Here is a 14407-nt window from a genome sequence, read left to right as displayed (position 1 = left end):
TTTTGAGTGACGTACTAGGTGACTTATCAGTGCCGGTGGAATTGTATACCGACGTGAGTAAACACCTCAGGAAAGGGGCAGAGTTTATGACATTTAATCTAACACTCAATTGATGCTGAATCTGATCATTGTCACCGAATGTAAATTTGGATTTTTAAAATTAATATTAGCAATCCTAACCCATAAAATGGCACTAATAGCATTGCAAGTGTTTGAATTTCTTTCCTATCAATGGAATGCAGTTAGAGTTACCATGCATCAGGCGTGTTGATTTTAAATTGTAAAGCGTTTTAAAATTGATGTGGAGCTTCCTGTGATAAATCTTTTGCTTTCACTCTGCTTTTATGTTTAGTGAAAATTTGGATTGAGTCCTTGAATTGGCTGCTTCACCAGAATGCTATTTTGTTATCTCTTGCTGGAGTACATAAATCAAAAAATATTGATTGACTTCAAATAGCCATAAAAAATATACTGTACTTTCAGGAATTCTGAAATTTATTTTCTATAGATCATTGTATTGACATTTGGGGAATACTTGCATAAATGTCATTATGTACTATACTAAAGTATATCTAGAATCAATATACTGCACTGGTCTGTATGGAAGTCTATTTTATTGTTCAGAAATTTATTTTAGTTGGAGCATAAAGATTAAGTTAAGTGTGTTTACCTTAAATTCTATGTGAGATTCTGATTTTCAAGTGCAATGAATTTCATCCGTGCCACCAGATTGGGCATCATGAATGGAAAATGTTAATTGTTGTTATCTAGTCCCTTCTAGTGGTTGGTTTTGACGTTTAACTGCCATCCTGGTTGTGGTGAATGGAAAAGTAGAAGGCTCCCCAGATAGTAGGTGATGGAAATGCAGGAAATTAAAGAATAATGTAAAATGTGTGTCTGAATAGGGTATTTTTATTTTGGCAGTGGTTTAGAGTTGTATCGGTAATATGACAGCCTTCTGAATCTTGCAAATGTTAACAAAGTTACATCAGCAAAATTAAGACAAAAATATCCACAAATAATTTAAAGCATTGAAAAAAAAACCCAGGAAATTCTTTGCCTAAAAGTTACACGTTTCTTGGTTTTCCACTCATTCGTTCAGCATGTCTTCACTTGTTCTGAAAAGGTTTCTATGTTTAAATTGTATGTATATCAGAAGAGGCTTTGAAGAGATGACTGAAAATTTTAACCAATTTTTTTTACATGTAGCAGTACGTTAATGCTGCTGATTGACAACATTTGAAATTTGCACATTGTCAGGCTAAAATAGCCTAAACTGATCATTTCTATATTTTAATTCTTTAGTCACTTAAAGTCACGAGAATAAGTACGAGCTGAACTGTGTTGCTGAGTAAAATAGATTTTCTCTTACTGTCTCAATAATCACCACTACAATTTATGAAGCTGCAATCCTTAGTTATCAGAAGTTAACTGAAGCCATTCATCACTTATATCCTGAATATTGGCTCATGGTTCCTCTGAACTCCATTATCGTTACAACTCTAAAATGCATTGGCCGTTTTCGTTATAACCTGTCCCCTATGTTTTCCTTTATGTTACAATGTTAGATATTGATCAGTTGAAGCTAATAATGCAGCTCGTCGGAACACCAGGGCCAGAACTTTTGATGAAAATATCATCTGATTCTGTGAGTTTATGTATTGCCTGTACTTTCCGCTGATAGTTATTGACCATTCTAGTAAGTCACTTGCAACACTGCAGATTAAAGCACAAATTTAATTGGCACGATTTGGTTATCTATTAGAAATGTTTTTTTCATTGCTGTAGTAATTTTGGTTAATACAGAAATAGTATCGTCGGTAATGTTTTACCCTAATCCATAACAAGTCTAAAATAACACAAGTACCTCAGCTTACCTGATTTTAAAAGTTTTTACGTGTGAGGTTTGACAACATTAAAAATTGAATGTTTGTAGTTTGCTTGTTTTAAGTGCTCTGTATTAAAACAAAGTAACATCCATTTGGTACTAACCGATCTAACCCCATAGCATGCTGTCATTGATCATGGCCTTCCCCTCCTCTGCATGTTTGTGTCTTTTTATTTTCCACTGAATCCTGCTATCTTTTTCTAACATAACAACCAGCAACACAAGAATTTCATTAGAATGGTTACGACAGTTGAAAATTCTTTTTTCAAATCTTTTGAATACCCATTGGAAAATTGGATAAACGCCTTGACCTGGGCGTTTAAGATATTAACCAGCTTCAGCAGATCATGAGATTGACAGGAACCCCTCCTGCTTCCTTAATTAACAGGATGCCCAGCCACGAGGTGAGACAGACAGGCTACCAATGAACTCCTCGTAGGGAAGACTTCTGTTACTACTCATGTCTTTTCTGTATATTTCGATCAGTGGACCACCTAACTGATGGTGTCAATTTTTCAGCTATCTATCTTAGCTGCCAGCTATTGTGTAGGATAAATTGTTTTCAGATTCCTTTTTTTTGGTGGGCAAAATTCAAATTTGAACTAATAAGTAAAATTTCAATGTAACAACTTAATGTGAGTTGTTTGTGGGTCAACACATCTATATAGGGTTTCTAAGATCTGTACAGTGTTCTAATGTTAAACTAATGTTTCTTAGAAATATATCACATAGAAAACCCACTTCTAAATCAGGACAATTATCTGAATGAATCATCTATAGGTCAAAACTGCAAGCAATAATTTGAGGTATTTGGGTGTTTCAGATTCCTGTGTTTATTTTACAGCCTTGGAAACATGGATAGTTCTCTCAATTTTTGCAGATAATTTGTGTTTCATATAGCCTAGAATGGAGGATTGTTTAAGTCTTTTTATGAACTTGAATTCTTTCATTTTTTTTTTACAATCAAAGAAACTAGTTTTAAGAAAATGGGCTGTTGCTTTCACGTTTTTCTTGGGCACTCTGAAGGTTTCCTGAAATTGAGGGGAGTAAATTTTCTAATCACTGTGAAACAGTTTATTATACAGGATCTCCATATTCGCATTCAATTGTATAGTGTTTAAGCAGGCAATCTATGGTGTCAAAAATATTTTAAATTCCAAGTTGGAAAGTTCCTTAATTACCAAAACCACACCCTGCTAATGGCACACGGCTATTGCAATGACCATTAACCCAAAAACTCATGGAAAGCATAATTAATGTAGCAGAGAAAAATGAAACTCTTGCCCATGATGTATCATAATGTTTTTTTTCTGTATTAGCACACTGGAAAGTTAAAAGCCAGTTTTGGTCTTAGAAATGCTCAACTTGTTACCTCTCCAGAGGTAATTCTCCCTCCGTGTACCCGATCAGGCGCCGGAGTGTGGTGACTAGGGGATTTTCACAGTAACTTCGTTGCAATGTTAATGTAAGCCTACTTGTGACTAATAAATAAACTTTAGGGCAGCACAGTGGTTAGCACTGCTGCATCACACCGCCAGGGACCCCGGTTCGATTCCCAGCTTGGGTCACTGTCTGAGTGGAGTTTGCACATTCTCCCCGTGTCTGCATGGGTTTCCTCCTACAGTCCAAAGATGTGCGGGTTAGGTGGATTGGCTATGCTAAATTGCCTCTTGGTGTCAGGGGGATTATTAGCCAGGGTAAATGCATGGGGTTATGTGGCTAGGACCTGGCTGGGTGAGATTGTGGTCGGTGCAGACTTGATGGGCCGAATGGCCTCCTTCTGCACTATAGGATTCAATGCTTCTAGGTGGGGGCTAAGTTGATTTTACAAATAGGCATGTCTGAATTTTGTTTGATATATGTGCCATTAGCAACTCTTTAAATTAGGAAATACATATTTAAATTTCTCTCATCCTGTTTAAAATTTTTGGCCAGTATTTCTCAGTTTTATTTTTTTCTGCAATCTGTTTAAAAACCACTGGGGACAAATCAGGGATTCTTTTATGAAGAAAGATCAGCAAGGTTAATGTATTCTGAATTTGTGCTGTATCAAATTCATATCAATGTACAGAACTGGTGGATAGGAAAAAGACCAGTTGGTTCATCAAGCCTTCCTCCACATCTCATGAAGATTTGAGCATCTGTTGAAAGTATTTAATTGGCTGAAAAGCATGTTGGGTTATCCTGAGATTTATTGCTTATTTTCTACACGCCATACTTCTGCCCCTTCATAGACACCCCTTCCCTACCAGTAAGCCAAAGCCTAAGATAAATAAAAGTTAAAAATAAGGACTGGTCCTTTCTACCCCTGCACCAAGTTCAAGATATCATCTGCACCAAGTATTATCTATACAGGTACCTCTGTATAATGCGTTCCTGTCCCAAAACACCTATCTTATCTAAAACAGAACTCCTAATTGTAGTTTCCACTTAATTTGTGATCTCAAATCCTGTTTTGTCAGTTTTTACAATTGGCCAAAGTATATGTAATGCAGGCATCAGGATAAGAAATATGCCACCAGAGGTTTACTGAATACCTGGTTAAGATGTTTAAAATTGGGTTCTTAGCAGCAGCTTTTATTTCTCTCCTTGGAACTTCTAACTTGCCTGCAGTCATATACATTGAATCATTAAGTTAGCTTAATACAAATGATTTTTCAATGTCGTCTTGTTTCCTTTTGAGCCTTGAATTAAAAATTTTCCTTGTGCTGTACACCAAGAAATGATCAATGGTTAATTCGTTCCACTAAATGCAAAATGATGAGTTAATGATTTTGTTGGCTGTCTTCATTATCTCATTCAGTTTGTATGCATTTAATTCTGAAGAATACCCTTATCTGTCCTTGGCCTGATGTGATGTCTGTTGCGCAGACATCTGCGAGTGACGAGAATTTTCTAAGATTCGTAATCTTTAATTTCAGTTCTGTTTCACTTTGTAGCAGATTACTTGGTTTAGTTTGTTTTTTCTTGTCCAATGAAATTTTGATATTCAAAATTTACTAGGAAGGTTTTATTTATTCTGCAAAATTACTTTATTCTGAACAGAGTAAGTGAGATTTTGTGGTCAAACACAGGTATGTAAGAATTTTGAGTATATTGTCAAATACCTTCAAATTCTACAAATTGCTTATCCAGCTGGAACTTTGCAACAAATTGGACATGGTAAAATTATTTTAGTGGATAATCAAAATAAAAAGTTTTACCTGACAATCATTTTTGTAAGTCTTGATTGAGTTTTTATTGTTGTGTTGGGAGAGAACTTCAGGTTATATAAATACTTTGTGAAAAATTGTCCATAAAATCATATGCATCAGATGAATCTCACTATTGCCAATTTTGCAGAAATTTGACAAAAAATATTTTCTAATCTTCAGTCTATAACCTGTATCATGTCCAGGTAGGGAAGTGTTGTGGTTGTTTTCTTAAGACTGCATTGTGGCATGTCTAATCTTATCACTTACAAAAGTTTTCCTTTTCTTGAATATTGGCTTGTGGTATTACTTTTCAAGTGATTTTTAAATTTATCTTTCACATTCAAAAGGAGAAGAACAAAATAATAATTGGACTTGTAGCAAGATCTTTCTGATCTTGAAATAGATTTTGCTAGGCACCCATGAACTAAAATTGTTTTCAAAAATATAAATACTACCTACTTATGTCAGAAACTGGAAATTCAGCTCAATTGATCTGTGCTGGTGTTTATGCTTCAAATTTGCTATAGTATTCAGTATGCCTCCAGAAAATACCTAGGAAAAGTGATACAGCAGCTTGGATTGAGAGGATAAATTATTTCTGCTTCTTAGTAGAAGATGAATAATCCATATAAACTATTTATGCAGGCTAGAAACTACATACAATCCTTACAGCATATGCCAAAGCAGAGCTTTGAAGATGTATTCATTGGAGCTAATCCTCAAGGTAATGCCATTATTAATATGTGTATTCTTTTATGTCTTTATAAATCAGCTTAGCTTTGTATTCCATGATTTTAATAGATAACATCTTATTGCAGTTTGGAACTGGAAGAGAAGTGTAAAGGACTGGCGTAAGCTTGTCTAGTGTTTGTATTTTCCTTTTTGTAGAAAAGTAATCAGTTTTTTAAAAAAAAGTTGATATCCAAATTAATTGTTAGGGATTGCAGGCGTAAACAAGTTTCCACCAGTTGAACCATGCTTCTAACAGGCAGCTACTTTTAATTGGGGGGGGGGGGGGGGGAAGTCAAACTATTATTAGCAAACAGGAGTCAATCTCTCAGTCATCACTTGTTCAGCATGTTGGCTATTTTGAACAGGTAAGCATGTTGGCTATTTAGGCAGATCATTCAGTCATATTTATCAATATGATCATGTATGATTTGATACAGGAGTGTCAGAATATTCAAAAGTGGGTCATAGACAATTTTGAAACAATTTATTAAGAAGCAGCAGTTTGGATGTGCACCATCAGCTAAATTGGCAGGAAAGACGTACAACATATCAGGCAAGAATGATTTACTGGTCCCAGATCAGACGTGACAGGCAGATGACACGAAACAGAAAATGCTGGAAAATCTCAGCAGGTCTGACAGCATCTGTGGAGAGAAAATAGAGCTAGTGTCTCAAGTCTGGATGATCCTTCATCAGACTTGAGATGCTTACTCTCTCTCTCCACAGATGCTGTCAGACCTGCTGAGATTTTCCAGCATTTTCTGTTTTGTTTTTGATTTCAGCATCCGCAGTAATTTGCTTTTATAAAGAGGCAGATGAAGCTGACCTCTGTCACTGGAGGTCGCAGCCTCTCCTGCTCTCGGTTATCTTGAGCTGGCCATAACCACCCCACATTGAGAGCCCGTTTAGATACCTTTACTTTTTCCATGTCTGTCACTTACAGTTTCATTGCCCATTTGCAAGAGACAGATATTCAAGGTAATCCCCTTGAAGTCCATGCTTATTGCTTGATAGGATATCCTGCTAAACCTGAAATCAGACAGTTGATTTAGGTATTGATCATGAGATCTAACTTTATTGGGTTTAGGAATATATTGTTTCGGAGTCTGCAATAGAATCATGTCCTAAGCAGAAATAACCGACTTGCGCTGTCCTGTTTGTCAGCTCAGCAGGGTGTTGTGGAATATTCTTTTTTATAAGGAGAGAGAGAGAGCTGTTTCTACAATCAATAAATTTATTGAGATTTTGTAAGGCTTTAACAGTGATTTCTTCCAATAATAAATTTCCTGTTTTTCCTTCTGTCACAGCAGATCCTTTCTCAAAACTTGCATCGACACACTGGTGTCATGCTTTCAAGAATCCAAAGTCATTTTAGGGATATAAATGTCCCCCAAGTATTGAAGCCCGTGGCTGCTTTTGTTTAATAGCTTGCAAGATGGTTAATAGGATATGGTTAATAAGTAATATAAATTAGTTCCAATTTCCCCACCCCCACAGTGTACAAAACCCAATCAATCGTTCACACTTTAAATCCTCTGTAGGATGTCTGTGGTTACGTTTCATTCTTAAAGATCATAATTTTACGGTCCATTGCTTATAATGGGCATATTACGCTAATAATATCATGCCTGCTATAAGCAGGTGCAAACTGGATTTATATTAGTGTATTCTTTTGCCTAATTAATTGTTTTTGTGGTGAAAGGGTAGGGGAATGAGAAGAGACAAAAGCAGGTGTATCTCTCTTTTTTGTAACCATCTGCTGACTTAGTTCTGTCAGCTAAATGTTTTATGTTAATGTATGAAACTTCACTGCAAAGAAGACCCCTTCTCAATTTTGTATCAACCATTTTTATTACCTCCATTGTGTAGCTGTTGACCTTTTGGAGAAAATGCTTGTGCTGGACACAGATAAGAGGATCACAGCGGCAGAAGCTTTGGCCCATTCATATTTCTCTCAGTATCATGATCCTGATGATGAACCTGAAGCAGATCCTTATGATCAGTCGTTTGAAAGCCGAGAGCTTGAAATAGAAGAATGGAAAAGTGAGTGTTAAGAACCCCGCTGGCGTTAGCTGCGAGGGTGTCTCAAAACCCAAAAGGATCATTTGAAACACGGATTCTCAGTGGTGTATATTTGGAATAACGTGAAGAACCGGTCCAGTCGTTACATAAACAATTAATTTAAAAAGTATTTATTAAAGAAAAACATATGACAAAAAAGACCAATATGGACGATGATGCATCGTTTTATCTGAAATTACCTCTTCCCAAAACATACCCACGTTCCCTGAACTCAGAAATCCCCCTTTTCCCAAACAATTTCAATTTTGTAACTGTTAAACTAAATCCAGCTAATAGTTACCACACAATACAGCTTAGATGGCCAAGTCTGGGAAAACATCTTTTCCTAGTTCAGCAAAGAGACAAAACTGTGTCCTTTAGAGTAGATCTGCAAACTGTCGTGGCTCTGGATGTTAGATGCAACAGGCCTCTGTGGCTATGATCATAGATGGAACTAGCCTGTCTGGGGATGGAAAGCTAGCCTCCTTCCCCAATGAGAGTGCTAGCAGTTATACTATTCAGTCTCTTTGATATCCACCCTCGATTCGATTGTCTACATCTCTTGGCAAATTCCTTGCCTTTAGAAGTTATCATTTGTACAGCTCAACTGATCTCTGGTAAACAGTTCTTCTGATATGGCAACTTGCACCTCAGTTTCTCTAAAAGCCTGCTATTCTTGTTATTGGGCAAATCACATCTCATTATTCTTCTAGACACCTGTTAATCCTGTTACATGGCAGTTTGCAGGTATTCTCTAAAGGTGTTTTCCCAGATTTGGTCATTTAAGCTGAATTGTAAAAATTAGCCTGATTTAGCTTAAGAGTTACGAAATTGGATCTTATTGGGGGGAAAAGGGAGATCTTTGAGTTCAGGGAACGTGGGTGTATTTTGAGAAGAGGCAATTTCAGATAAAAGTTAAGTATCATCGTGTATATATTTTTTTGTTATCACAAATTCAACTGTGAACATTTAACTTCCTAATATAAGTGAAGCTATTCTTACATGTGTAGTAATTCTGGAATTGTGCTCCGATCAAAGACGTTTATACAATGTTGTCCTTCTTATTCCTTTTCCTGTCATTGCTCATCAGGCTGAGTTAGTAATTTTCACTGCTAAAATAGAGAGACAATGTTGCTCTATTTTGGATGGAATTGGATTCATTCTATTATAGTGGGTGTTGAAAGTAGGAATACTGTGCTGCTTTAATTCACTGCACTCCACTAATGCAAAATTGCCTTGTTCATCCAGGAACATTTTTGTGCAGTTCAGCTAAATAGTACACCATCTATATTTTTAACTGGCGGACCTGAAAGATTATCAAACTGAGCAAAGACTATTGCTCTTCTTGGTGGAAGAGTAGCCCCTCTCCCCATAATTAAGAAATTTACTCATTTTAAAAAAAACTATTAGTGGCTCGTACGGTTGTTGTTCAGCTTGTCACATATACATTGTGATGTTCTATCGGGTAATGGAGCAGTTACAAAGGTACCATTAGGATTTTACACTTGTTATTGATTTTCATAAGACTTTCAATGTTCTAACTCATGCAGTCCTCCCGATGAACTGGTATATTTTTAAAGTCTGCACTCCATTTTCATGATCTTGAATCTATAGTTAATCTCTCAGGATATAATACAGATTCAGTCAATTTACCCAAAGACTGGTGATGCAAGTGTTGTCAACTGTTGCCCATCCTGTTTGAAGTCAGTCTTTATTAATAAACTGCTTTGATGAGACTGTTCTGAAAATATTGTCACATTCCTCCTTGCCGGATAAGTAAGAGGAAGTGGCTTTGGTAAGCTATGAAATTTTTTCTGATTAAATCTGAGTGTATCTGATTACACACAATTCTTAGCTCTACCAATTGCCCTAAGGGGTCTAAATTTGGGTAAGTATATCCTATGTGTTCTCTGTACTTGCAAACAGAAATCCTGCAGGCTAATAATGTAGGGTGATGGATTTCCACACATGTCAGCCCACCCAACTGACTAAAACAAATGTTAGTTATTTCTCCTATGATAGTTAAAGCACATATATACAGCTGGTAACCCTTCTAAGTTAGACAAAAACATTATTTTATAGCTTTAAAATGTAAAATTTGCAGACTCGCTTTAGGACCTACTGTCGTGTTGAATTTGCAAATTGTTCTAGTGCATGTTGACATATTCAACAGAGACTTTTGAGGGTAATGTAAAATGTGCTAAAAACAGCAGCCAACCACAAGCATGACCATGGAATATTGGCAGATATTTTTTCTCAGATGACCTAATACCAAGTTGTTGCTGTGTCCAAGGAGTCTGAAATTCTGCATGAACGTAGTGGTGGTGGGGAAGGAAGGGGTGATACCTTTTTTGAGCTCCTGATTCAAATCCTGGTGAGCTATAAATGTAGGTGAATGTTGAGCTGTATTTTTATTTGTCCTTTTTAAAATTCCAAACTGTTTGCAATTTATGTTAATAGATTTCTAAGCACATCAACAAGAAGGTTTGTTTTAAGAAATGCCATTGCAAATTTTCCACTGTTGCCAGATTTTTGAAATGATTTTATGATCAGTGGATGACATGTCAAACCTGTTCACTGGCACAGTTAAAATCTGGCTCATTGTATCAAAAAGGATTTTTGAAGGGCTGTATATTCAGGTGGAATGAATGCTGAAGTTAATTTTTTCCAATCTGTCAAAAGCAATTTTGTATTGCTGGCTCGGCCAGAATTTATTGCCCATCCCTCATTGCCCTCAAGATCGCTGAATAAAGGGAAAACACAATGATAAGGACATTAAGGGAATTGTTCAAAATATTACAGGATTAATAGCGCAAGAAATAAGCTTTTAAGTGCAGATTTGTTTATTACTGAAGGCAAAAAACTGCAGCTTTGTTTAATATGGAACTGCAGTTGACTAAGTATAATTGTACCTGTCCAGGCTGAGAGGGCATTATTTTGTAGGTTTATTAGTGAAATAATTGGCAGTTTTGGATAGTAAATGTACACCACCAGAACCCACCTGAAGTGCTCAGCAGTTTAACCAATATTTCAGGATATTCAAAGTTACATGATTGAAGATGCTGAATTTCTTGGGTGCTAATTCGATTTTCAGTACATTGGAGCATTTTTCAATCCCATTAATGTGCAGCCAGGCTATGACCAGGCTATTCTGTGGTAACTTTAAAAAAAAAGCCCAAAAATTAATTGAGAGCCAATCAGGCCAAAAATCACCTGTTCAAAATTGTTCTTAAACTCTCTCACCTTTCAAACCATTCCAATTCTGCAAGGAAACTAACTTCAGTGCGCTCCTTAATTCTTATAATGTGATATTTTTCCAGCAAAGCTATTTGCATTCATCAGAGCCCTCAGAATCATGGAATCCCTCAGTGTAGAAGGAGACCATTTGGCCCATCAAGTCTGCATCGACAACAATCCCACCCAGCCCTAATCCCACATACTCGCTCTGCTAATCCCCCTGACATTAGGGGACAATTTTCCATGGCCAATCAAACTAACCCGCACATCTTTGGAGTATGGGAAGAAACTGGAGCACCCAGAGGGGCTGTGTATATAATATAATTGTATATGTACAAACTAGTGTAAACGCTTTTTAAAATCAATCTTTTTGAGGATGAGTTATTGATTAGAGTGAGTGTGTAAGCTTTGTGAAGGTAGCTTTGCGAAACTAGCTTGAAGGAGTCCTTTGACTCAAATTGATCAGGACTCTTGTGCATTCCCTGTCTTTTTAAGTTTATTTATTAGTGACACAAGTAGGCTTACATTAACATTGCAATAAAGTGAAAATCCCCATGTCACTCCACTTCGGTGCCTGTTCGGGTACACTGAGGGAGAATTTAGCCTGGCCATGCACCTAACCAGCACGTTTTTTGGACTGTGGGAGGAAACTGGAGCACCCGGAGGAGAAACACGCAGACACAGAGAACGTGCAAACTCCACACAGCCAGTCACCCAAGGCCGGAATTGAACCCGAGTCCCTGGCACTGTGAGGCAGCAGTGCTAACCACTGTGTCACTGTGCTACCGATGATTCTAGGTTTATTTAGTTGTAAAAAGAACTTGAAAAATAAAAGCAGTAAGTATTCTTAATCTTTGGAGTACCCTTCGATTATGATAGAAATATGCAACAATGTACACTTGTAGAAAATAATGACGTTAATTTCCATTACATTTTGCGTGTTTGCAGAACAAGATTGAATTTGCTTTAATGTTTGGTGCAAGTATTTGAATCTTTGTGTAAGGGGACTCATTTTCATTCAATGTTTTTATCCAGACGTAATAATACAAAGATGTTTAAGATGTTGCTCTTTTGTGTTCAGGATTAACCTATGAAGAAGTACTCAGCTTTGTGCCGCCAGAGCTACAAGCCGAGAGTATGGACTTGGAGCCATGAAAACCTTACTTCTGTATTGAGATCTTTTATATCGCATCACTGTGAGGACTTAACCAGTTCGACTGATGGTTCTTTCCAATATTATCAAGTGCCTATCATGGTCTTGATGACGGATTGTTTGTGGGTGAGGGCAAAATAGAACTTTTATAACAATTCTTCTACATCCTGCATGTTTTGCTAAATCCTGGGCAATTGCCAGCTTTTTGTATATTGCCGTTATCATCCACTGTGAACTGTTAACTAAATCCCTTGCAAGCACTTGTATTCGAACTGGTAAACTTTGTGTATTTGTATGCCTTATTTTCAAAATTGCATACTATTTTAAATGTTCAATGACATGTACAAAAGCCACCCAAACCTAAAAACGCAGGCAGTAATTGTTACTTTTATAAAAAGTACAAATGGGATGTACATTAATTTATAGATGTATTTGCTGTTTACAGCATAAAGGGGTGATTGTTTTTATTGTAATTTCATTTTTAAAACCTACTTGACTGTTCAGCAATACTACAAACTAAAAGAACGCACGTCTTTGTTTATAAGATATTGGAACGGGAATGTTATAGCACAAATTCAAAGATTTAGGTAAATTTACTTTGTATTAAAATGCTTCACTCGTGTAAGATTAAGTAGAATTATGAAAAATATTTTCCATATACTGTAATAACTACTCCAGCTGTCCAATATACCTGTAGAGTTCTTTGTTGTAATTGTGACTTACCAGGTGTGACATTGTAGTAAGACCATACAATAAACTATTCTGAAATAAATTCAAATGCTTTTTCAAAAACCAAGTCGTTGTTGTGCCTGGCAAATTGTGATGAGGTTTTCTGTAAACAGCTTTGAATAAAACATTAAATTTTGGCCTAGGTATTGGATGGGAGGGAAAACTGTTGTATAAGTTCCAAAACACTTCTGCTTTCATACAAGTGGTCTGAGTTCAATTAAGGCAAATTTGGAGACCGTTTTATATGGAAATAGTTCAAGACAATTTTAGGCCTTACCAATGTTGAGTTCCCAATTTTTTCCTTCTTTCAAGACCACTCTTTTAAAACAAAAACAATAGATCAAACACAGAAAATAAAGGCTGAACATATACCTTAATTTGGATTATCACGCAATCAAAACCATCCTCTATACCATGCATCATGAGATTTCCTCTTTAGTCACCCACGTCTCTAATTCATCCTGTAAGTTTGAATTAATTGTGAATAGTGTGTACTTTGAATTCAAACCTTTCTTTAATTACCAGTTAAAAGTCAAAATATTGATCACGTCACAAGCAGTACTCCTTTACAGACATATTTTTGCTTTGGAGTCCCTGATTAAATTTATAATTAAAAGCCAATGTGTTGTCTGCTGTCTAGGGCCAAGGCCCAAAGTGCAGTGTGCGAACAAGGTTGAAAGAAAGAAACGAGGAGAATCAAAAAATCGTGGTTGAATGACATCAATTTTTTGAGTTTTTAAAGACCTGTGGCTTGCTTGAGGAGCCAGTGCAATTTTGTGGCTAACACAGCAACTCAATTTATTTGCTTGTGCTGCTTGACCACAGTCATGAAGGGAAAACCAGAGAAGTAGCTAATGATGAGTTGTGGTTTGGGTACAACTCATTCACCAGTATTAGATTCTTTGAGCTTATTAATACTGAAGATCACATCAGGTAAGCCACTAAGGGAAGGAAACTGCTCAATCTAACCTAGAACTTCTTGCTTAATAGCATTGCAACATGTGCCTGACCACCAAGATGGATGCAATCCACTTTTCATTTCATGGTGGATTGAAAATTACCTGTAATGTAGAGGTGACAGTGGCATTACATCTAGCTGACAGAAATGGTCGCCAGGAAAATACTGATAATAAATAAAATCAGATGTTTGAAATCCAGTTGTATATAAAAAGTGGTTTAACCTGAAGTTTAAAGCTTGTATATTAGTGTCACAAGTAGGCTTACATTAACACCGCAATGAAGTTACTGTGAAAATCCCCTTGTTGACACACTCTGACGCTTGTTCAGGTACAAGAGAGAAATGCACCTAACTAGCATGCCTTTCGGACTGTGGGAGGAAACTGGAGCACCCGGAGGAAACCCACGCAGACACGGGGAGAATGTGCAGACTCTGCACAGACAGCGACCCAAGCT

At 36.7% G+C, this 14407-nt stretch overlaps 1 protein-coding gene across 2 annotated transcripts in view; it reads left to right on the top strand.

Annotated features, from left to right (window-relative positions):
• The window catches only part of LOC144511877 (mitogen-activated protein kinase 14), a 59494-nt gene extending 46433 nt beyond the window's left edge, over positions 1–13061 (top strand). Inside the window, exons 9-12 of one of the 2 annotated variants that reach the window (XM_078242300.1) lie at positions 2213–2292; positions 5728–5806; positions 7684–7857; positions 12194–13061. In XM_078242300.1, coding sequence (XP_078098426.1) covers positions 2213–2292; positions 5728–5806; positions 7684–7857; positions 12194–12267 — 407 coding nt within the window. In that variant the 3' untranslated portion in view covers positions 12268–13061. Of the gene's footprint in view, positions 1–1568; positions 1649–2212; positions 2293–5727; positions 5807–7683; positions 7858–12193 lie in introns of both variants that reach the window. The other variant, XM_078242299.1, reaches the window with a different exon arrangement.
• Positions 13062–14407: the final 1346 nt, after the last annotated feature.

Source organism: Mustelus asterias, chromosome 25 (assembly GCF_964213995.1).
Source record: "Mustelus asterias chromosome 25, sMusAst1.hap1.1, whole genome shotgun sequence".
NCBI lineage: Eukaryota > Metazoa > Chordata > Chondrichthyes > Carcharhiniformes > Triakidae > Mustelus > Mustelus asterias.
This window is presented reverse-complemented; position numbering and strand designations above follow the sequence as displayed.